Below are 26360 nucleotides of genomic sequence, written 5' to 3'. Positions count from 1 at the left end.
GATCCCCAAAGTTGAAAAGTACTTTGATATAATATGCATATCAACATTACTAGGTCATAATTTGATTGTAAGACTGCAAATGTTAAATTCTACAGACAACCCAATTACATCTAGAACAGTTTCGAGAGCATTTTTTTTTTCTTTCAACTTGATTGTGCCAACTCCTTCAGAAAACCAACAACATCAACCGATGAAGTAAGGAGAAATCGTGCATTAGATCGCTTTCGGCCGACAGCACAAGAAAAGTAATTATCTCCCTTTAAATCAAGCACCGATGAGCCCTCGTTAAATGTATTACTCTCCTGTGGAGACTGCCCTCCTCTCCCACTGCTACCATGATTGGTTGCTCTCTTGTCCTGACTCGTAGAATTCTTCTGATTCTTACCGAGAGATGTCTTAGACCCATTTTTACTAGGCATTTGATTTTGGGAAGACCATCTGTCCATTGGTGTCTTGACGACGTTAGTTGCCTTGGTTCTTGAAGTAGCCGCCGATTCATCGGGAAGGTCTGGCTCGAAAAATTGGTAAATGTCTTCATCCTGAAGGAGTATCAATGATTAAACATATAAGATAGCTATAAATCAATAGTAATATAGATATTTTGTAGGAAACTACGTAACGAGGTATTATAATTGAAACTGAATGGAAATATATACCTTCCCAACAAAGTGCCCAATACATAGGACATAATCAATTGGTGTAACCATGCGTTTGCTATGAACAATTTCTCCTAAGATACGTTCAACCGCTGCACCCTGATTGAAGATCACAGAATTATATGAACAACTCTGTTTCTAGTTCACTTGACGACATGAAAATAATACAAATCTTTTATGATAACTCAACTCCACACACACCTTTGTAACACCAACGGATCGGACTTCAACCGATCTGCTACCTTGGACAACATCAACAGTTGCATTAGAAATTGGTCCTGTCCACAAATGCTGCAATAGATCTCTTGCTTGGAGCCGTCCAAATTCAATATCTACAGTCATAATAAGACACCATCCTCAAAACCTTACTTTAAAAAAATTTGGGTTTGGCTGAAGAATCTTGTTATCCATTCAAGTCCATGACCGTCTAAAGTCATGCCTTCTCTCACTACCTTCATTTCTTTCTCATTCCAAGTTCCCACATAAAATGAGAATGAATTTGGTACGAAAAAACAGTAATCTAAGCACAATTAGAAAAGAACAGCTTTGAAAGAAAATGGGAGCAATTATTTGATCAAGTACCTGCATACTTGTAATTCCAAACAAGTGAAGTCTCACGAGCATCGAAATGAGATCGAGGTGTTCTCTCTTTGAAATACTCGAAAACGTGCTGAAGATTTGTTACAAGCTTCAGAAGTTAGAAGTCTGGAAGATCTCATAAAATAAATGACTTGTACTTCCAATAGTAAAAAAGTATAATGTTACAACTTAGTGTTGAATAAAGAAATAGCATTCTTTTTTGGGTAAATTACACTTTCACCAGTGGTTTAGCATAATTCTTTGTTGACCCCCTAACATTTTGACAATTGCAGCTACCTCCCCTGTAGTTATCTAACAGATTCAGCTACCTCCCCAAAGAAATAGCAATCTTTTTTGGGTAAATTACACTTTCACCAGTGGTTTAGCATAATCCTATGTTGACCCCCTAACATTTTGACAATTGCAACTACCTCCCCTATTTATCTAACAGATTCAGTTACCCCTCCCCCCCAACCACTACCGTCTACTTGCCATCAATCAAATAGTTTAAAAATATTTTTTTACATTTTGTAAAGACTATTATACTTTCATAATGTTAATTTTTTTATGAACAAAAATATCCCTGTGAAAAAACGGATTCACATGCATGAATGCTTAGACGGGAACATTTGTATAGGTTTAAAAAAAAATTGTATTAAAAAAATGATAAAATAACATCTGAAATTTTAAAACCGCCGCTGAAAGGGGAGGTAAGTGCAATTGTCAAAATGTTAGGGGGTCAACTTTGAATTAAGCCAAACTCAAACTCTGCAGGGGGTCAAAGTGTAATTGACCATTTTTTTAAAACCAAATATTTGGTTTAAGGCATAAAAGATAAGAGCCGTGATGACCTGACTCAGAATTCACTCACTTGACTGACGTGGCAAGTGCACAGAGCCATAGATCTTTCTCTTCAGGATACACAACGAAAAACATCTATGGTTCTATGTACATGCAACGTCACAGAGTGAATTTCAAGTCAATTTATCATTAGTCAAAAGATAATGACTGTACAACTTACGGTAAGCACCTTCACACTGTCAACCCAATCCAGGTTTAGATGTTCTGGCATTGTTGTCATCCATTCGCCTTTTGGACAACGTAAAAACATCCCATTTTCTGCTGCCAACCACATGTTATATTCGCTAAAGTTCTGCGAAAGCACTCATTTTAGTAAGGATACACAATACATCATTACTGAGAGGAAAGAGGATAAAATGTGAAACTAGATGTACTTGCTCAAGGACTTCAATGCGACTTCCACTGATGACCACAATCGTTGTTTTTGGATCGTTGCAAAGAATCGTCAAGGATTCTTTCAACTCTGGATGCAACTTCAGCTCCATCTCTCTAATTTGATCACCTCTTCTCCCGGGAGTATCCACTGGTTCAGTTAATACTGCATTGAATCCCTGTCAATTGAGAAAAAAAAATCATGAAAAGAAGAATTGCAATAACATAACACATGCTGAACAATTGCAATCACAAATTTCCTGTTTTTGAGGAAAAATAATGATATTTTATGGTCTAATAACTCAACAGAAACTCACTGAAATAGGTTAATGCAAATTCACAATATCAAGTAACACATATCCCAAGATTTGGGGTTGGCTTAATGAATTTAGCCTTCACACAGTTCTAGCTTCATAAACAACATAATAGGGGCTGGAAGGTTGCCTGGTAGAGAATCTATTGACGGCATCAAAAAGTAGAAACGGCCGTTAAAAAGTATCTCCACCTGTGGACAGCTGTATCTTACGCGCGTATCTTGTTGTCTTTCTCTAGTATTTTTATCATTACTAAGTGGGGTTTAGAGATTGATATGATGAAGCTCGCACGTGGCCTGACGGGATAAGGTTTCTGCTTTATGTATGATCTTGTGGCTGAGAAGCCATGATAGATGGTAGGCCCACATGCTTCCACTCGAGTCATTCCTCGTAGTTCGTGCGGATCACCGTAGGTCGGTCGGTCGCACGTGAGTTTAGTCGTACATCTGTTTGACTTCTTTTTCTGTTGACGTTTGACTCAACTTTCTTTAATTATACTTTTTAATCATGAGTGGAAAATCTAATGTTAAACTTAGACATTTTCACGATGCATTTTTCTATGTATCTAATGTTGGGAGTCCTAAGATGGTTTTCAATTTATAAATTTTTTTTTTTTTCCTTTTTAAGAGCATATTGAAAATATAATGATCCACCTTCAGTGTTGATACTATGACATGGGTTCAAGACCCATTGAACCCGCCTTCACCTCTGCGGACAATTAACCCTTGTTTGCTTAGCAAAAAAAAAAAGTTTGGAACAGGAGTCTTTTCCCAAAAAGTCTTGCAAACAAAACTCACTTTTATCTTCAAAAATTAAGAGTCCTTACTTAGAAGAGGTTACTATTTTTTGTGGCTAAAAATTGATTTTCAAAAACTAATGAATAATATGACTCCTCAACTTTAGAAACGTTGAGAAAGCCGAAACAATTTCTGAAAGCATGTTAATTATCAATGGCACTACATGGGTGGATTATGTTAGTTTAAGCTTTTTATGGGAGGCGACTTTGAACAGAATTGAATGGAGGTACAAGATTGGTTTAGCCAACCCAAACTTTTTACGAAAAAGCCTCAAGGCCTTGCTGATGATGATGATCTGCTTTGTCACAAATTATCCATTTGGTATTTAAGAGGTGTAAGATGTGGACCCTGGGCGCATTCTGCATTCTTTGGGTTAAGAATGCCATGTGGCATTTTTAATAGAATAACGACATCAAGGCATGCCACATATGACAAATTCATGTGCCAAAATTGTATGGAAACCTAACTCAGAATGGTGAATGTACCTCAATGGGCGCACTCGTGGCTAGCCAACCAACTCATAAATTTACAGAAGATGGTTAGAATATGAGCACGAGGCAAAATAGTGGAGGTATGACCACGAAAAAAGACCATTGTCGTTGAGTCAATAGAGAGACAACACAGGGATGTGAGAAGCTTCTGGAGGAAGTTGACACATTCACATAGTGGGATCAATGCTACTAGGCGCTGATGTGGATTGAGAGTCGACCAGGATGAGAGTAGCCAGAGTATCTATATAAGGACGAGAGGGAATGCAAAAGGGGACCTTATCCAATTCTAGAGTCGTCTACAAGAGGTTACAAGCCTTAAAAATGGTAATTTTGTGGTGCACAAGAAATTTTTGAGGCCCATTTTGTAGCTTCAAAGTTCCTTGCCAACTCATCCTCAGCTCCAAAAATAGCTCTCATCTCCTAGAAACCAATGTGTATAATTGGTTTAATTGACCAAATTTAAATAAATTTCTCAATCACTACTACACATGGAGAAGAATGGATATTATCTAATTTTCATAATTTAAAAAAATTAAACCTATTGCCACACCAATATTTTCCTATAATACACCCATTACATTCCCACTCCATCCTCTTATTCCAACTCATACTCTAATCAAGTTCAGCCATTGAGATATAGATAGTGATTGAGTGCACGCTCAGAAAAATTTACTGAAAGATTCAGGTTATGTAGAATTTGCAAGGAAGATGAAGGTTCACAGGTGGAGCTTGGCGGAGAAATTAACAAAGATCAAGTCTTGGACACAATTCCATTCAATCTACTTCCTTCCACCATTAATTTATCTCCGTATGTATCTATTGATCCTCAAGAAGAAAAACAGCCAAGATCAAATGAGCGATGAAATCTAGTCCTAAATAATAAAAAAATAAGAAAAAACATAGTTCTAGTTCTCCCTCCACAACTCTCTCTCCCTCTCCCTTTCTCTTTCCTTCTTTCTTTCTCTCTCACTCTGAACACCCTGTTTCATTGTTTCTAGCACCCCTCAAATAATGCATAGGACACCTATATACCCAAGAACCAAGAGGGATAATGTCATGGAAACCCGAGGTGTATAAATATTTTGTGAATAAAGGATAAAAAAGTAGAACTGAGAGACGTGTCATGGTAGAAATTACCTATGAATTTTCTGAAAGGAAATCAATGAAAAAAGGTGAAACATTCTTATTATAATTATTTTTTTATTGATAAAGTAAAACATTATTTTTTAAGGGTATTTCAGTTTTATTGGTAAACGAAAACTAAAGGGGCCAGAGGAAGGCCAAAAAAGGAAAGAATGGAGGAGATATAAAATACAGGAAAACACATGCCTAGACTGAACATTAATGAACGATAAAGTTGAAATGGTGAAGTAGATTTCATGTTGCCGACGATGCAGCTCATGATAGTGACAATGAAGACTACTCCCTGATGATGGCAAACGTTTCTATGAGATTTAAACTAGTCAAACATCTATGAACAAACTAAAGGGACAGACTTAAAGGAAGTTCTATTGTAATTGTTATTTTGCTCTTTTGTTGCTACACTTCATGACATTTGATGATCTCGTAATGAATTACTTTATTTCAATAACCAATCAAGGGAACTGCCCATGTAAGTTTGAATAACTTCTAATTTTTCAACTAAAATTTAGTAAAATGTAAGCGTAGTGTAGTACAATGACATAAGCGTACCAGTATGAGCAATCGATTCCTAGACTGTAGATAATGTTCAACTGCATCATTGACTGGAAGTGAAGGTGGAACTTGCCTCATCCTTAGTTGAGCTTCAACAATGGTATCATTCAGTTCACTGCATGCAAAGTATTATGTAAGAAAAACAAATTAGAATAAACTGGCTAAAGTTTGTATAATTATTGGATGGAATGCATCAACAAATGTTCCATTGTTAGATCATAGAAAAATGTTTTCAAATCAATGAGATAATAATAAAAGAAAAAAGACAGCTATAAATAATATAAGTTTTAAATCTGGAATGGAATGCTGTAAAATACTAGAACTGAATTAACCTACAAAACAAAAATAGAAGCAACATACTAGAAATTGGAAAACATGTTTTGCTCTCTGAGCAGTCCTTATCCATCCTAGAATAGACAACTAATTCTATTTGTGTGGTGCATCGACATTCATTTAGCCGTACCCAAATCCTTGGGATAAGACTTTGAGAGACTCAAACAATATTCACAGAATTTAATACTTAGATTATATGGTTAAGTTGACATTGAAAGTTTGAATATTGAACAACAAATCATTCATTAGAATTCACCATCAATCAACCATAAAGGTAAAAAGTTTTAGTTTTGATGACAGGAGAACTAGAAGGAATTATCTCAAATTATTTTGGCTCAACTAATAGATTCAAAAGAGATGGGAAAAGAATAAGGGATGTAAAAGAATGAAGTAGTAGAATCAAAAATGAGATACAAGAAGAAATGTCGAACCAAGAAATGGAGACTACAATGATGTGGGATGATATAACTAAAGGCATTAAAAGAGTAACGTAATATTTCCTTACGGGAAACTTGGTGCTGAAATGATGATACCTAAAAGGGCATTAAAGAAAAAAAAAATCCATTTCTAAGTGATGAAAAGTATCTGAAACAGAGGAAAACTTAAAATAAATATATATAGGATGGCGTTCGGCTCGCAATCTTATTCTCACCAAAGTTTTGTCCTATGTGGCTTAAAAATATTGAATTGGGCTGATTTTTTGTGAGGATGATCTCTATAGTGAGGAGATCATCCTCATCAAATATCAGCCGAAGCTGAAACTTCCAAGTCCATGAAAACTGGTTTACAAATTTTTGGTAAACAATCGATGGTTGACAATTCTAAAATCACTTTTGATGGACTTAAAAGTTTCAGATTCGGCTGATTTTTGGGGAGGACGATCTCCTCACAAAAAATCAGCCCAATCCGAAACTTTTAAGCAACGTAGGACAAAACTTTTGTGAGCCTTTTGTGAGAATAAGATTGTGAGCCGAACGCCCCCTATATATAAAATGCTAAAAGGAAGAAAAAGTGGCAAGTAAATCTAAACCAAAGTCATTATGATCTATATAACAAAATGTGTAATAAAGAATGTGAGAAAGATGCTTACAAGCTAGAGCGAATTAGAAAAAGGAAGACTGAAGACTTAAATAATGTAAGATAAATTACATGCAAACATGATAGAGTCATGCTAAGAGATGAAATAATGAGAAAGATGGAGGAGTTACTTTTGGATATTATTATATGAAAACTGCACAAGAGAGCTGGTGCTAACAAGATACACATGGGAGATTTGAGAGTATACATATATCCATAGAATTAGAGTTTCAAAAGTGAAAATAATAGGAAAGTGTGCTTGAATAAATATTAAGACAAAAAAAATATAACAAAGAATCAATTTGTTTTTATGCCAAGTAGATTAACTACTAAGACAATATTTCTATAAAGATAAATGATAAAGTTCAGAGAAAATTGAGAGAATTTCCATTTGATTTATATTGAACTAGAGAAAACTAATAAAAAAATACCTAAAGTGTTAATTATGTAGATATTGGAAAAGAAAGGAATCCCAAATGGATATATTGAAATATATGCTAAAAACAAGACCAGGTATTTAGAGTGTATTTTTAGTACTAATATTCATGAAGAAGAATGCCAAGTAAATATGGATGGTTTGGAAATAACCCAAAGTGACAACTTTCACTAGCTCGGGTACATAAAGGATGGAGAGATTGAGGAAGATGTTGCCTATAGAATAAGAGTTGGATGGTCAAAGTGGAGGAATGTCATATGACCAACACATACCAATCAAATTAAATGGAAAATTTTATATGATGCCAAAAATATGTGCAATGTTTTATGGAGCTGAATGTTGGGAGGTCAAGAAACATCAGGTTAATAGATTGAGCATAGCAGAGATGAAGATATTGCAATGGATGAGTAGATAGACTAGGAAAGATAAAACTATAAATGAACGCATATGACAAAATGTAGGAGTAGCTCCAATAAGCAACTAACTGAAGGAAAATCAATTGAGACGGTTTGAGCACGTTCAACAAAGGCCAATCACAACCCTAGTAGAAGGAACATGCAAGTTGACAATGCTAAATGAGAGCTAGAGGAAGAGTCAAAAGAATGTGGATTGAGATAGTGAAAGCAGATATGAACACACTTCCAATAACAAAAGACATGGCTCTATACAGAATTGAATGGAGGAATCAGATTTGTTTAGCCAAACCAAATCTTTGGGATAAGGCTTCGATGAGTATGATATATTTCCTCATATCGGAGCTTCGGCATCTACTCCGTCAAGCTATATTTTCATAAGTGAAGACAATTTTTATTTCTGAGCGACCAACCTAACACGAGTTTAAAGTTGATTCATGGCTCAAGTTCGAATTGGGTTGACCATGTAGACCCAATCACGGGTTGCATTGAGCTTGAGTAGAGAGTTATGGACCTCAGGTGGGGCTGGTGTTGACCCCCAACGCACCCAAGTTGCACCCCTAAACATAATGCTATATGGCACAAATCTTAAAGACAAATAATTCCTAGCAATTAATTTTCACAATGCTTTCATATTGGTAATTGCCTACACATGCCTATCATTAGATTTTGACATGATATATTAAAACAATTGCCTTGGAAAAAATGACAAATACCTTACGAAGGTTTCAGCCCAATCTTGAGCAGTATGAGTGGTCACAATCTTGAAGTTATGTATGTGTCGCTTTTCTCTTTCATCAGCTGGCAAATTCAAAGCATAACCAATCGAGGAAGCAACTTCTGTGATGTTCCATGGGTTCACAAGGATAGCTCCAGCACCAAGAGATTGTGCAGCTCCTGCAAACTAGAAAAAAAATTTTGGAAGAATTAAAACATAACAAGCTGGAGCTTCAGAAAAGCACTCAATTGACATAAAACATACACATTGTGCATTCATACTGTAATCTAGATCATATAAGAAAAATTCCTCAGATAAGGTCGGCCCAACTCCTCTTGTTCTCATCTAGGAGCACAAGATTAGTTGATTTGAATTCCTATCTCAAGTTCCTTAGACTCACTATTCCATCTTGACAATTTGGCGTGACATATTAGTGGATCTTATTGTTCAAGCTTCTATCAAAAGAGCTCCATGACCTTTTCACATTAACATTTAGTAATTTCCAAACATGGACAATGAACCTTCACCTAAAAGAAATTGACCCTATCATAGTATAAATTATCCCCAAACAAGGGATTTTGCAGATTTGTTGATATTAAAGTAGCTCCACCAATGTCGAGCTAGGGGCCAGCGTTTCCAATCCCAAGCCCAAAATAACGAGAAATGCACCAAGTCGACAAATAGCATAAAGCTTACGTGGAATCTCTTCACATTAATTCCAATTTGTTTATTCTAATCAAGGTTTTAAATTTTGATTCAATGTCTGACAATTAGTCTGAAATGGAATTCGTGGAAATATTTCAATTATTGTGAGAATTAATACAACTTTTATAGAAATGTTTTGGAAATAATGAAAATTTGATAAAATTTGGTAGGAAATGAAAAAATAGACATAAACATACTACAAGCAACCAAATAAAGAGTAGAGATGACAATCAACAACATCCAACTACATGTACGCACAAGTATTTAAGATCTCAAAAGTGAAAAACGACAATATTTTACATGGAAATGAGAATAATAATATCATATTATCTACATACATCTTACAATGTAAAATACTTGCTTATCGAACAAATTATTAACTACCATATTATGCATTATTATATTTTGATTTTTTAAATATGTGAGTACGTTACTAATTCATCCAACAAATTAGAACATGGATAATTGTATGTGCATGCTTATATGAATGTATTAATATGCGTAGAATATATTAAAATAAGATGACATAAATACCTTACTAATTTTAATTCATCTATACTAATAATTGAATATTGTGTGTAATTTTTATTAGTGACTACTATGATTGTGTGCAATTTACAGGCCCTTCCTACTAGCAATTTATACATTTTATTATTTTTTAAAAATTTATAAAAAATTAAAAAATTAAAAAATTAAAACAGCTGTAGTTTACGGAGAAGAATGATGGAAATCAAGACACAAGGTGATCACAGAATGACAATGAACACCACCAAAAAGGGGAGAAAATACAGTGCATGACTTTATGTCTCCCCTTATTATTTTTCAGTTTACTTATGTCTTGTATGTGAATCATGAATAAAATATTTAAGGGAAAACACATTTACACAATTTATGATGATATTCCAAATACCAAAAGGATCAACATGGAACATTACTGGAATATTTCCATCTCTCCAACATACCAGTTAGACGAAAGTATTTTAATTATGAATGATGTACGGTTTATAGTGAATGAGACATTTAATGGGGAACTCATTACTTGTAATCATGATTTTAGTTCAAAAATCGTCTCAGCTGAGAAAGTACGAGCCAGATACAGGACAAAAGAAGCATTTTGTAAGTGGCTCATCTTGTGATTTGTGATTGTTTACTTCATTTGTAAATGCCACAATTGAGGTATAGATCTTATTTTAGAATTATATAAATGTTACAATTAAGTTCAACCTACAGTTAATTGTTTTTCTCCTACAAAAAAAGTGTCTTCTCTTCACACTTGACTATAAGTTGAAAAACAAAATTTCCAGCATGCATTACTAAGTCATGAAGAAGAGATCAAATAAAACTCTCCTCATCTCCAACCTGTTGAGTCAAAATATCATTTTTTACAATTTTGTTGACAGTCATAAGATCAATGGTTAGATTTAAGAAAACCACTTTAACAAACATTCTTTTAATGCAACATAAACTACAAGAAGAAATAACTAGAAATAGAATGTATATTGATAATGACCTCACTCAGGATAAGAACTCCTTTCTTTGAATCTTGACAAGCCACAAACTCATAGCTGACAAGATTCATGCCATCCCTCAAAGATGTCACAAGAGCTACATCTGAACAGAGAAACAGGAATATAAAAATAAAAAGAATCATAAAATAGCATAAAAAGGTAAACAAGATGTAAAATAATGAAAGGAACTCTTATTGCAACTTATACTTCTTTTCTATGTGAATGCATCTTACTCTTATTGGAGAAAATTGACCCAATACCCCACATAAACACAAAAAACAAGAAACTACATAAATAAATAAATAAATAAGTACCACTGTACCAGTGACTGCGTATAGCGCACACAACGCGTGAAAGTCAAGAGATCGGTCCTGTGAATAAAAAATAATGTCTCAGTTCCTAGTTGATCAAACTTAACTGCCAGATATTACAAGAAAAAACCTGAGCAACTAAAACAAAGCATATAGTGTTGTCACATTGTATGCAATTTTCCTAACAATCTAGATGCTCAAGCTTTAGATAGAATTCCAAAACTCACTGCAAAAGTATAAACATTTTAAGTAAAAGGATTTCATGAATCGAAGGATGGGAAGCGGAAAAAAGGAGGTCGAGGAGACCCACCATAGGGCAGTCCCCCCAAAGGGAAAAAAAAAATGGAACAGAACTAAACCCCAAGTAGATGTACCTATTATGTGGATGATAGATCAAGTTAAAATATTCACCTAAGCTTCTTGAAACATTAAGGCTCCATCTGAGTGTCAATTAGTAGTTTTGTCCCATATGCAACTTTGCAGTTTGCGTATTGAACTTCAATTATTGGGTTTAATAAGATGTGTTTTAATATGATAAGTGATGTAAACATGGCAAATGATCATGTCATTACGGTATACTTTAGTTTTCCATGTTAGAGTAGGCCACCACATCCATTCGCTATGTCAGAAGAGTTTTCCGTGCAATGCGTTTCAGTGAGCATAAGCCAAACCTGTTATTAACCTTATAAAATAACTAAATCCCTTTCTAAATTCTCTCTCTACTGTCTGTTTTATTCTTACAGTGAATCTTTCCCTCCTAGGCTTCTCCTATCTTCAGTCATAACTATCCTTATAAAGTTGTTGTATCATGGCTCAGCCAAAATAACTCTTCTCATCTCATGAGAAAAAGAAGTATACGGGTCTAAAAGAATAGTAAACACTTCATTTATCAAAAACACAGAAGCAATTTCAACAAAAACCATCCATCAATAACAAATATATTGAGAAGCAACTTTACGGAAAATGAATGCATCAAAGTTGCAAAGGTAAGAAGAGACCAGATGATGTATTGGAACAGCAGTCAAAGTACCAAATCTTCCATTAATGCGTCCAACTATTTCATGAACCTGGCTTGTAAGTTTTTGATCTGTGGAACAACAAAAAGTAAAATAATATGATAAAGTTACAGAATTCTACTGAGTTCATCAGGTTTGTTCTAAGGTAAGGACAGTTCATCAAAGTTTACTTATGCAAAGTGGCAAGCCAAATCAATGAGCATTCATTGGCTAACATGGAATAGTTAAGAGTTAAATTTTCTTGAACAACGATTCATGAAATCCATCTTCTCCATGTGCTAGGACCTATTGATGGCATACCGTCCTTAGCCTTCTTATCAGCATAAAGAGAAAATTCAAGAAATCATGCCTCTTCATCATGGAAAGCTAAATTGAAAATTAAAGTAAATGGCCCTTTCCATAGAAATATGTTTAAATTTCTGACACGCAACTCTGTTCTACAATATTAGAAAGAAAATGAACCATGTCTAGTGAAAGAGCATACACTCAGGAACATCTGTTCTGGTTGGCACAGCAATTTGCAGCAACACTACTTTATCATGCCAAGTTGGGTTTTCCTCAAGGAATTTCTCAAACGCCAATATCTTCTGGGGAATTCCTTTAATCATATCAAGACGATCAACACCTAACATTACCTGCCCACAGTTAAAAATTTACAATAAGCAAACAGAATAAACAAATAGACTACAAATGATATTCATAAGAAATAATTCAGGAAATTAATGGTCTGAAATGCATCCATATCAAGAAAGAAAGAAAAGAATTCCATGTGTCAAGTACTCCACTGAAGACAGAAAAATCGGTTATGCATGAATAATGGGAACCGATGCAGTTATCATTGTAGTAACCAATAAAAATGAATATCATGAAATGATTCTGAGTAGGCGAAACATTTTAATCAGTAAAGCTAAGAACAAAATCATTCTATGTAACAAGAACATGGACACGGAGTGAGCGTTTGACACCAGTACTGAGTGTGCAACACAATGGCTTTGAAAAATCAGAGACGCAGCAAGTCCCAGAGTTTAATTAAAATAATAATTTTAAATTTGAAAATAAAATAAAATAATGATACAGGATCAATTGTGAATCTACAGACCACAACCCCTAGGCTACACTTTAACTTAGCACCTTCATATCTATCACACATGTAGTGAAACAGTTAAGAGCTTGATTCTGAAACTTGTCTGGGTCACAGTTAAAGAAGAGAAATTAACAAGTTTTACGAAGAAAAAAAGAAATCCTGGCTTAAAAAGTAACTGAGTTGTTTTTATATTTAAAGAACAATTTTTTGAAGAGCGATTCCGCCATGTGTCTCCAACCCTGTGGCCAATCGTATTCGAAAGGCTGTGTACTTCAAAAAACAATCAGCTAACTTTGACAAAACAATTCTTAAATCCCATACTCAAATGATAATAATGACAATTAGTTCCACACATTTAGTAAGCTTATGAGATTATAAATCATATCAAACAGCATGTGGAAGTGAAAACAACTGCATACTAGTTCATCGGAGGTAGACAGAAAACCATGTATTTAAAAATGGCTACACCAATTGCTAAGTACACAATTCTGGTATGATATGAACTTCAATCAAGATGGATTTAATTTTAAGAAAATGGGGTACGAACTTATAAATACGACATGCATACCTTCCGGCCAGAAAATCTTTCCTTCAATTCTTTAATGTGGTCTTGAACTTTTTGAAGTTCAAGTGCTCGAATGAACCGTTCAGAATCTATACCAATGGGAAACTGGAGTACCCAACCCAAAGAGAAACAAAAAGAAACATAAAGTAAGCATCATGTGGAAGTTGTCTAAAAAGTTCATATCAAAGTTCACAAAAAATGTTTGATCGTTCATACACTAACAAATTAATTCATAAATACAGATTAAGAAATAATTTACAGGAAAATAGACTTGAATCAATAATTGAAATGATCAGATTAACTAATAATTATACCGCAGCCACCCTAGTAAGCTTTCCTTGATCCTCTACACCTTCAGGCGTGCCCTCAAGGCCAAGAATACGAGTGCAAGCGCTCACAAAATGCCTTGCATAATCATATGTGTGGAAACTGAAAAAAAGAACGAAGTAATCAAAATCAGTGAGGATTCACAGGTCACAAGGTTAATGCAAGAAAGTTCTAGTCTACGAAACAAAATGAACTAACAACGCAGCATATTAAAACTTAATGTCCTAAATGACTGCTTTTAGTAATTAAGACATCTCAGAGAGAATTTAAGAAAGCATTACAAATGATTGCATATCTGGGAAAAGTCCTAGTCGCCTCCAACATAAAAGGTACATATGGATCATACAATGGAATAGTTTGTACTTTGGACCACCCCAAGGCCCTATTATCATTCTCCACATCATCATACAAGGCATATTTTCCTTGATTGTGTCACATACCACTACAGTAGCCCATTTCACAAAGGTACACCTACGTGCCAAGTAGTTAGTCCAGACTTCCTTTACACTTCCTACTACTTTGAGGTAACCCAGACTCTCTGTATTAAAGTCATTTTCCTTGAAAATGTATCCATCTTGATTAATACAACTTCAAGCATATAGAAGTATTATTTTCTTGAGTACTACAAACAAGATCTTTACCTTCTGAGACACAATGATCTTTACCTTCCTCCCTAGGCTCCTAAAGCACAAAATCTCCACGAACACTCCATGGTCATTGCTTTTTACTAGTGCCAACAAAAAAACACAAATCTCCCTCTTACCTTCAAAGTTTAGCACCTCTTGGATACTTGTGTGACGCTCCCCACAAAACTCAACCAATCCATAGGCCCAAAAATGTTTACAACATCAGTTTAGTGTAAAAACATGTCCCACCTAGGTGATTGCTAACCATTCGTCGTAATTCTAGTGATCAACCTTGACGTCAAAAGTTTTCTTCTTGATCAACAATGGCTGGAAACTCCTATCCATAACGTTGACGAGAATAAATTTTGTCCAGAGTCAATTGTTTTCAAAATGAACAACTATAGGTGACTATGAAAAGGCAGGAAGATTCTCATAGAAACCACATTTGAGCTTAATATCTACAAGCTTTTTACTCTTAAAATTTATATAACATTCAACTCTAAGATAGGCAATTTAGGAATGAGTAACTAGACCTTGACTTCATCATAGATACTAGGCATCATCCTGAAATAATATAAGATAAATATCGGATCATATACGTTAGATCAAGATTTGATTTTAGTCTTAGGATTTAAATCATAAATTCTTAAGATTAATAAACAATCAATGGAAGTACTCAGTAGAGCCAGATCCATTTTTACTAAACATAGACAACGTAAGTATCAAGAGTAGAAGGATGGATCACAAGCATCTAAAGAGATTGTGTTCTTTGGTTATGAAGTGGTTAGATTTTGTAAATAATTGTTGAGGGCTTTCGAGTTCCACTTATATTACCTATCGGAAAAAAAAAAAAAGTGTTCCACCTATATTTAGAACTTATTTTTCTTTTAATTTGAGTATGGAAGGCAATGAGTCAAGTTTCTGGTTAAGGGCTAGGATTGCTATGACATTTTACACTAGAGACCATATGTGGGAAAGGGAGGGGAGGACCATGGGGTACAGACTAAGCCCATTGTCGAGACATTCAGTCCCTTCAAAGTCAAAGTGTACCATTCTAGTGGTATCGGCCATGTCAATCAATGTGAATTAATGCATGTATGATTCAAAAAATGTATTGTGAGAGGAATCATGTCTTACCCAACTAAATCAGCTGCAAGTACAGATCTTAGTAAATCTGATCGAGATGGAAGTGTCCTATGTATTTCGGAAGAAGGAAAAGGGGTGTGGAGAAACCAACCAACTTTCATTTTACTGTTATACTCCTTTAGGCATTTCGGAAGAAACATAAGATGGTAATCATGGCACCAAACAACATCCCCCTCTTCATAATTCTGATTTACCACATCAGCAAACATTTGGTTTGCTTTCTTATAAGCATCAAACTGAGATTGGAAACTACGGGTGGTTGCAAGACGATCTTCTTGTGGAAGCCCAAGGTAATGGAAAAGAGGCCACAAGATGTTGTTACAGTAGCCATTATAATATTGATGTACTATCTCTTCATCAAGGAAAACCGGAATGCATCTCTGCAGAGAACGAAACAAACTTCAACAGGCAATTCAAGAGGTGAGTGAGTTAATGACTATATTCTTCATGAAAGAAATTCAAAAGTCAGTCATCTCCCATGAAGGTGACATAATCTTAAGAACAAACAGAATCCAAAAGACCATTTTCAGACGATGCAAACCTTTTCAGCTAGGGCTGTTGTAAGTGTCCTCTGCCCAATCTCATCTGGTACATTTACTCCAGCCCATCCAATCCATTTTGCCTCAAATTCTTTCACACCTATGAAAAATTGACCCCACCCATATTCATTAGCCTTTCCATTTCAAGTGCAAAGAGCCATAAATACAAGAAAATTTTCTTATAAACATAATAAATATAACAATGCTTATGTGTGTGTCATTATGTTACCCACAAGGCAATGAATTCGTTGGGGTCACCCTCCAAGGTCCCCTTGACTCAACCAGTTGCACATAGGACTTTCCGAGGGAACGGTGTGTGTGTGTGACCATGGAATTAGTCTCACTTGAAGGGTGGGGATACGGATAAGCAATATATATATATAAACACAACAACAACATTTGAATAAGGAGTTCAGCTATTATTTACCTAGAAGAGCACTGACTAGACCCCCTGCACTTATTTCAAGTGACCATGAATCCTCACCCCTCCTAATTGCAGAAACAGGAAGCCTGTTAGCCACCACCAAAAGTCTTTGTTTGGAAGGCGGCTTTCCAACTTTCCTTTCATGCCCTTCATTGAGTGCTCTCACTGCAGCAGATGCTTCCAAGGATTCTTCCTCATTTAGTGTTCCCCAGTTATTTTCTTGCCTTAAGCTGCTCAATTCATGCTCAAGAAGCTCAGCCTCCCCATTACAATCAGTAGCCTCCTCATCCGCGTGAATAGTCTTGTTAGATTTCTTTAATACTCTCGCTCTCAAAATCCTTTCCACTCTAGTCGTAGGGATAGAAGGATAAGCATTGTACTTGTTCCCAGGCATCCTATCAGATCATATAGCTTGGTCGTCAATCCCAACTTCACTATCCTCTACTCTTCCTTAGTAATTTGTAATTCCTTCAATTTTCTTTCAAAACCATATTAAGTCATCAGCAAGCATCATAAGCCACATAAACAAAACTTAACTCTCACACCCAATTTTTATGCATATTTAACACTAATAATTTATCAAATTCAACAAATTTTTACATTGTTGCTAATATCATCTATAACACTAATAATTTATCCCAAACAAAAAAAATCCATAATACTAATAAGCAATTTCAATTATCCACTTTAGTCGATGAATTTTAAGAATTCAGATATATATTTTAAAAAAATCAGCAGTTTCCTCAGAAAATTAGTGAAAACAAGAGAAAATAAACATATAAATGTGCAGATAGAGTACTGATGGACCCTCCCAAATTCAACTACAAGTTTAAACATGAGAGACTGAGTGACTTAGATATCAAGGGCACATTTTCTAGATAAACCATAAATTACAAATCATCTCCAAGAACAAAAGTAAATAGCAAAATAAAAATAGTGCCAACTGACCACCCAAAAAAGTAAAAATAAAACCAGAATTATAAAAGAAGAAGAAAGAAAAAAAATATATGAAAAATAAATAAATAGCAGCAAGACTAAACTAAATTCATACCCAAAATAGTAATGGGTTTCACCTAATTCGGATCTGAAAGATCAATCCCTTGATTTTCACTATCACCAACTTCACCTATTATAACTCGGAGCCAGAATTGGAATAAGCTTTCAAAACCGTCTCTACTTTGTGGGGACGAGAGCAAGTTGGCATACCGATATTTTGGGGTGTTGTTGACAGATTGGATAGAGAAAAATCTCCTGATTCCCGGAACAAAAGGATAATCCATAAGTAGGACAAGTGAGACAGAATAAGAGTGAAGAGAGTAATAAAGCCCTCATGGAAGCATCATATATGTGCTTTTCTGCTCTCACTCAAACCAGGTGACACCAATCATACATGCAGAGAGCATCAAAAATCAAATGCCTCGCCCACCCACTGCCCCACTTGTAATTTATGAATCAAACTCAATACTATAATCAATATTTATACTTCAAAGAATCATTTAGTATGATGTTAGAAATCACGTTCTGTCGGTACCTTGGTTTTCATATTGATGACAATCCCTTGACCTTGGTCTCCTCTGTTAAACTAATAAAAATCACTTAAATGCCCTCATTTTAAAACTCTAGTAAAAAATAATGGTTTTTGTTCCCCGAATCATCTCAGTATCGTCTATGAATATGACAAGAACAGGAGGATATGCCCCTTTTCCACCACCGCCACACCCTTCCCTCCCTCCCTCCTGCCATCCCTGTTTTTTATCCTATTCCCTTATCTTCTTCTTTTGTTTTATTTGATTTACTAATCTGTAAAAACATTATTATCTTCTCAAAGATAATGAGATCTGTGGAACATTGTTGTCTCATCCAAAATATACCGAGATGTCTAAAATGAGAATCATCTTTGTACCATTCCTGATAATGGTAAATTATTTTTAACTTATTCAATCTTGTTTTAATATTTTTGCAAAGAATAGAGTACTTAATTTTTCTACCTAAATTCCATCATCTTTAATTCCCGAAAAATATCATCTTGTTGTTGAGATTTGAACTTTGAAGGAGGCAACACTTAAATTTGAAGATCAAGGATAAACTTTTTTTTACTGGTTTTGAAAAGAAAACTTGAGGGTTTTGGCTAGATACTGAATATAAGGGCATTTAAGTCATTCTTTGTTAAACTAAGGGAGACCTTGGTCAAACGTATCATAAATCAGTGAAATCACACCCTAAGTAACGAAGATGATCATGTTTACAGAAGGAAGAGTGTTGACGTGAGCTTAATGAGGATGTACACCATTGGACCACCAGTTTCACACTCAACCTACTAGACCATCCGAGTGTGGACCTTGTGAACCAAAGGTAATGGAATCCTTCACGACAGCCACATAATATATATCAAACTGCATTTTCCCAAATTCCTCGTGAGGTTCTTCCAAAAAAGCCGAATGCAGGTCATTTTCATCTACTTTCCATTAATGTAACTTGTATGTGATATTGTTTGATATATAATATCTATGAGCTTAGGTGGAATAAGCTTTCATAATTTCAGATTTGAACTATATGATATTTTAACATGTGACCTAAATCTTTATCAAAACAGAAATTTAAAATTTAATATAAAAAAAAAAAAAAATCAGTAATTGACAACCGCTAATCTGAAATCATCCTTCGACCTAACAAACTCTGTCATCGGGGAATGAATCATATTTCAGCCGAAGGAGGGGTCACTTAACTATTTGCATACTTAATTTAGAAGATGCCAATTTAGTAAAATTGGCAAGACATGTGAAAAGTGTTCTCATGTCTTAGGTTGGACTCCTTTAGAATTCAATTTCATGATTACCTTGGAAAAAAAAAAGTTATGTATTTTTATAAAAAATTTATATTATCTCTTTTTCTTATTTTTTTGAATTTTCGCCAAATTTCAGTAGCAAAGCATCATGAGTTGGACAATAACAAAAACATGTTCAATAAGACTGAAAAAACAAAAAAACCAATAATCAGGTCATTGGCTGATTACGCCTAATCTACCAAAAAAAAAACAGATGAAGGGAAAAAAATAATAAGAAAGCTTTCCAATAAGTAGATGAAATTGTTGGAACCTTATTCAAAAGTTGGGGATCGTATTAGAGCCTCCATTCAAACATCAAATAAATAACTCTTTATTACTCTTTACTTGGTGAAAAAAAAAAAAAAGGAATGGTACCTAATATGCCAAAAAGAAATAACATGACTAACCTTTCCACTCATCAATCCTGACATCTTCTACCTAGTAAAATGCATAAATTGTTCCAGAACAAATCCAATCAATGACCCATAGCCCCCACAAACCTGGCTAATTTGGTCATATTTTAATTTTCTGAAACAAACAATGAGCAAGAAAGACTCAAAATCAATTAAGCCCATCAGTCAGGAGAAAATTTGCGTAAATTGCGCAGGCAGTTGCGTTTCAACGGTCTGATTTTTGAGCCATGCCCCAATAGACCATTTTTAATTTAAGAGCACCTGGTTCATGCATGATGAACATGGTAACAGGTCTTTTTTGGGGGGGAAAAAAATTGAAGGGGGTGGTCCGTTTCAAAAAAATTTAAGAAACCCTCTCCAAAGTATTACTTGTGGCATTTTTAAGGAGGTATTTCAAATTTCTACAGAAATGTAAGGGTGTGAAATAAATTCAAAACACCACGTTTCGAAGTCGGATTTGGCCTTTTTGGTCAAGCACATTAGTGCTAATTAACTCAAAAAAGGTGTAAAAGCACAACTTTGAGAAAATGTGTAATCAATGCTGCCTAAAATCACTCCTAAACTAATATAAAGTAGTATGTTTGTCCCCTTATACTATGCTACTAGGGAGTCAAATGTGCAACCTAACATTTCTATATTATGTACGATACACGACAAGCAAATGAATCTTAAAATTAAGAAAGTGTCACCATCAATGAGTTTTCCGTGTTGTGTAAACATGTGGCACAAGTTTCAAGTATTGAGGTGCTGACAAGTGTTTGGCATGTTAACGGCTAAAAATTTGAATATAATGACATGGGCATATAAAAAATATACAGATGTTCACATTATCAAATTATTTTACAGAGATGCACACATATTATTTTATTCTCTTAGAAATAAAGAAAACGTAATAGAAGAAGACTAAATATAGAATATGTCAATTATTTGTTATGTTATATATGAAATATATATCAATGAAACAAAACTTAAAAAAAAAAAAATTCTTAGAGAACCAATTAAAGAATCTAATAGACAAAAAGATGAAAAGTTAAACTATGTGTGATAGCATAGCATTCAAATAAATTTTAATAGAGTCCTGATAGTATGACTCGTGACATACTCAAATGACTCCATGACGTGGACAAGTTCAGGAATAATAGATTCGTACGCTTCGGGATACATGGTTCCCTTGGTACACACTTTTTTTTTTTTTACGGGAAACTGCAATCGTATATCTCGAGATGTTCAAATCTACGATACCCGAACTTGTCATGTCATGGAATCATTTGAGTATGCCACCTGACGAGTCATATTATTGCAACTCAATATCATACAAATAATTTTCAAGGACCCAAGCATTCTGATATTTTACACAATATTCTATACAATTTTTTTTTCTAAAAGGAAACTTCATTTTAACATGTCCAAGTGCCAATACGTGTGGAAACAATTTTAAAAGTAGAAGAGCTAAGATAACATTAATTTCTGTCTTTAAAATGGGTGGTGGTGGGGACTCCTTCAATTTAAAGATTTTGATCTTCAAATGAACATTGATAGAAGGTGAGAATTTCTAATAGAAAAAGATAAAAACAAAGACAGAACCCTACCAATTGAAGGGCAACCAAAAAAAAAGAAGCACAAAGATTGATGAGAGAGAAATAGAGAACCAACCCCAAGGGGTTAGCCTGGTGGTAAGCCCAGCCCTGATAAGCCCCTCAAGAAGCTTAGGTCAGGTGTTCAAAACCTCCAAGAAAGCAACGATTCCCTTGAGACCAACCCCAGGGTATGGTACAGCCTGCACAACTTCCTGGGGGAGTTATAGTCTCACCTAAGGTGGGGATTCTCCCAAAGATACCAACAAAGGGAAAAAAATTTGAATAAACAGAGAACCATAATAAATGAGAATACAAATGAAAGAGTGGGCTAACAGGAAAAGCAAGAAAAATGTGAAACTGATAATTGACAGATGCATTTGTGCTGCAAAATGCAAGTGGAATTATGAATTATTCTTACCACACACAGCCTTCAGGATTGGACAGCCTGTGACAACCAGAAATATAAATTAATAATTAATAAAAAATAAAAAATAATCTGCCATAAATAATAATCTGGACTCGACAAAGAGAAGCTTGTGCCCATCACTGGATCAGTCCTTTATTTAAAATTTAACTGGAAGTTTATGAAGGAAAACTTAAGATTGGATGGTTAGTCATATTTTTGGTCTTCTTTAATTTACTATGGAGATTGACTAATGGAATTGTGTTGTAGTTTGTGCTCCTTCGAATGAATTATGCAAGTTCTATAAGAGAAATAAAACTCAATCAAACAGGAGACCTTGAAAATTAAGGGGATATCCACTGACTTTATGGTTATTGAAATCATCATTTAGTTTTCATTTCTCACCTAAGGAGGATTCAAGCAAACAGGAAAAACAGTATGGAAATGTGAGAGCAAGGTGAAGCAAGAAAAACCATACAAGAACATATATTTTATCTACAATACTTGGAGGAAACATGAAAGTATGAAAGATGTATCTGAGAACAACACATTACATCCTTGGAAGGATGTTATTAGACCTTGGTGCTACTTGGGCTGTTAAGGGGCTTGGACTGTAAATGGCCCTATCCTAATCGGGCCTGGCCCAATCCAATTACCTAAACCTCTGTCCAGAATGGATCAAGTCAAAAGTAACATGACTCGGTAAGATTGTCTACATCCATGATTTCACTATTTACTTGAAAAATCAGGATTATAGTCTCTCAAACTCACTTCCTCTTGAAAAAATTGAAAATCCCTTGTAGAAATCTTTTACAAGAGTCGTGATAAACTGACATGCTAAAACGTATGTGTTTTGTACGCGATTGACGTGGCAAGTGCACAGAACCGTAGATCTTTTTCTTCGAGATTTGCACTTGCCACGTCAACCGCGTATAAATATCTAAATTGTACAAAGATAAAATTACTTTTCGGAGTTCCGATAAGAATTGCACAATTTAGTAAAAAAAATCATGCCAACATGATGCACAGCACTAACAAACCATAGTGCACTTAAAGCATTTACACTTAAAAAGTTAAGGGAACCATGTGGATGCAACCCAAAAAACGATTGGCACAAATTGAAATTTTGCACTGGTTTCCATTAAAGCATTTACACTAAAAAGGTTAGGGAGCCAAGTGGATGCAACCCAAACAAAATTGGTACAAATTGAAATTTTAAGCAACATAATGTTAAAGCATCCACAGACCACAAAAATAGTCCCCCAACACAGCATTGATACCAACAACGCAAAAAGTGTTTTTCTTCCAAATTTTATTAGCCCATTTCATTTTGCACCTCCCAATCATGTGCTTTCCAACGTGAGGGGACCAGCTAAAAAGGACTCAATAACAAGGGGACCAATTTGAAAAGGGACTGAATAATGTCACGTTTGCACAATATACATGATTTCTTAAATGTATGATAAAAATCATCTCAAATCTCAACTCTCAACACAATCGTTGCCGCAAATTATAAAATTAAAAATTACTATTACAAACATAGTAACAAAGTTCAGATTCGAAAATTATTCAGTGGAGTTCAATTCAAGTGATTCGGATAAATTCGAGAAAGTTTCATAAAAAATCAAAAAATCAAACAAAAAAAAAATTGAAAAATATACATATGAGGTTTATGGGTTTCTTACCAAATCCATCAAATCCATCATCTTGAGCCTCCCAAAAAAACCTATCTTACTCTTTCCATTTAAATAGTGAAGAACATAAAATTTTGAAGGTGAAAAGTAAAATATTTTTTCATATTCTATGATTAATCGATAAATAGCTAAATAATTCATCAATTTAACCAAGTCCCTTATTCTTTAGAATTTTACTAATTTTAAAAAAAAAATGTAAAAATACCCTTTTATTACATTTTTCTTTTCTATTACAATGAGACAAGGGTGAGTATTGTTGGGAAACTTAATTTTTTAAATTTACTATTGTTGACACAAATGACAAATCTAGATTATTAAATTTTATTTTAAATTGAAAAACATAACCTTGCACTATATTAAATGACCCATCATACTATAAAACTATATTAAATATTTAAATGGACAAACCTAATATATTCAACTCCATAGCGTCTTCATATACATTACAATCTATTTTCATTTATGGACTACTATTTTATATAAGAATGTGTTATTTTATACAATTAACATTTAATGTCGAGAAGACAGAAGAAACAGAAACTGAGATATAAGTGCTCCTTTATCTTACATTATTGAATAATAGTTCTTGTGTTTCTCTTCTAGTTAGGGGTGATCTTTATTCCATCTTTCTTATTTTATTTTATTTTATTTTATTTTATTCTTCCCATCCACAACTACGTAGGCTTCATGAACTAATATTACATAAATAATTAAGTTGGTTGCAAAACAATGCCTGATTTACAGAACAATACAAAATCAACAAGAAGCACCTAAACTTGTTGGTTTGTTACCTCTTGGATGGTCCCCACACAATCATTTTGGTTGGAAAAAGATCAAATTTCTAGTAGAATCCTTTTCACTGCATTGTCTCAATATTCTCTGTTTTTTTTTTCTGAAAATTATTCGAACAAGGGACGAGCCGATTAATGTCCACACACATCAACCTCAAGATCCTATCTTCTTCAATCGTGAGATCTCAATAACAAAAACGTCATTTTTATAATCCTCGAAAAGTTTCTGAAATTTTTTTATTTATTTACTTTTTTTTAAGGTCACTATTCGATAATGCCTGTATGCACAAGCGATGATGATATCCTTTTAGGAATCCTTTTGAAATCAATTGATTGCCAAACTTTAGATTGGTGTATTATAAGTAAAATTTGGTGTGTTAATGGAAGTTATCTAATTTAAATCAGGGAAAAATTAGAACAGGAAATTACATGACCAACAAATTTCAAAAATATTTTTCAAGCCAGTAAATGCAGCGTATAGAAAAGAGAGGTACTATTGCCACACCAACTTTTACTAACGCCTCACCAATTGGGTACAATTCTTGATATAGGAATTGGTGTGGCATTAGTAAAAGTTGATGTGGCAAGAACGTCTCTCTTGTAAAAAATAAAAAACAGCAAATTTTTCACCTTGACCAAAGTCTGTTCTTATAAACTGACAAAAAATGACCTTAAATGCCCTCATCGTAAAGAAAACAAAACCTATCAAGAAATTCGAGCTCATGCTGTAGATATTATTTGTTCCTTCATAGAACAAATTCAATTTAATCATCAAGAACATAGCAAATTGAGGAACAAAATTAAAGACGAAATGAAAAACTTTTCAAGATCACAGATTCTTGAAACAAACTACAAACTATCATCCAGATATAGATAGCATCGATCATTTACTCGATAATCTGATTTACACGATCAATTTATTCATCAAGAATAGTGAAAATCGAGCAACAAAATCAAAGATTAAATCAGAAATTTTCGAGAACACAGATGTTTTAAACCTCAAACTGCAATTAAAACTGGAATTTAATCCCAAAACAACTAAACTTTAATCAGATAAAATTCAATTTTCAAGCTCAATAAAACTGAACTTTAATCAGATCAAACTAAAATTTAATTCAAACACAATAAAACTAATATTTAATCAGATCAAATAAATGAAATAAAATCAATAATCTAACTGGAATTACAGATTTCTAACCTCTTACTTATCTATCAGTCGCACTCGCTTCGCTTCCGAGCTTTCCTTCAGTTGTTCCTAAAGAATCTTCTCTATAGTTACTTCTCTTGCAGAGATGATTTATAGGAAAAGAGCGAGTGAGTGAGTGAGTGAGTTCTGTGTGTTTCTTCTGATCAAGAAATCTTTAAAGAGTCCTCGAGAACGAGAGGAAAAAATATGATGTGATCCGGAGCATAACCGAATAGATGGGCCCACATAGCCTACTTTTCTAGAGATTCGCGATTGTGAACATCGAGGAACATCAACAGTTTAAAACATAGGGACAACGAAGAAAACTTTTGTTTTTTTTTTTTATTATTTTAAAGGCGGGAATCAGGACATCTTCCTTCGAGAGCGCTTTTTCATAAGGAGGTTCCAACTTTGCTAGTGCCAATCATTTGGGACGATTGTGTCACCATTTTTTTTTTATATATAAAATTAAAATTAAT

At 34.3% G+C, this 26360-nt stretch overlaps 1 protein-coding gene across 9 annotated transcripts; it reads right to left on the bottom strand.

Moving 5' to 3' along the window:
• Positions 1 to 26100, bottom strand: LOC147390567 (alpha,alpha-trehalose-phosphate synthase [UDP-forming] 1-like). Of its 9 annotated transcripts, none has more exons than XM_086457237.1 (19): positions 25894 to 26100; positions 22226 to 22252; positions 16997 to 17471; positions 16572 to 16669; positions 16022 to 16410; positions 14246 to 14360; positions 13935 to 14036; positions 12767 to 12917; positions 12265 to 12353; positions 11278 to 11326; positions 10958 to 11058; positions 8741 to 8928; positions 5763 to 5880; positions 2471 to 2647; positions 2257 to 2388; positions 1239 to 1326; positions 858 to 988; positions 657 to 755; positions 1 to 539 (listed from the first exon to the last, which is right to left on the bottom strand). In XM_086457237.1, the coding sequence occupies exons 3-19, from the start codon at positions 17385 to 17387 to the stop codon at positions 144 to 146; spliced, it is 2814 nt and encodes a 937-aa protein (XP_086313363.1). In that variant the 5' UTR covers positions 17388 to 17471; positions 22226 to 22252; positions 25894 to 26100; the 3' UTR covers positions 1 to 143. The 9 variants fall into 9 exon arrangements, with proteins under 9 accessions (XP_086313363.1, XP_086313360.1, XP_086313362.1 ...); XM_086457234.1 differs by having other exon boundaries at positions 16997 to 17461; XM_086457236.1 differs by having other exon boundaries at positions 16997 to 17462; positions 22229 to 22252.
• Positions 26101 to 26360: the final 260 nt, after the last annotated feature.

Source organism: Akebia trifoliata, chromosome 11, assembly GCF_017979445.1.
Source record: "Akebia trifoliata isolate Shusen 1 chromosome 11, ASM1797944v1, whole genome shotgun sequence".
Taxonomy (NCBI): domain Eukaryota; kingdom Viridiplantae; phylum Streptophyta; class Magnoliopsida; order Ranunculales; family Lardizabalaceae; genus Akebia; species Akebia trifoliata.
Note: the sequence above shows the minus strand (reverse complement) of the source record. Positions and strands in the feature narration are given on the sequence as shown.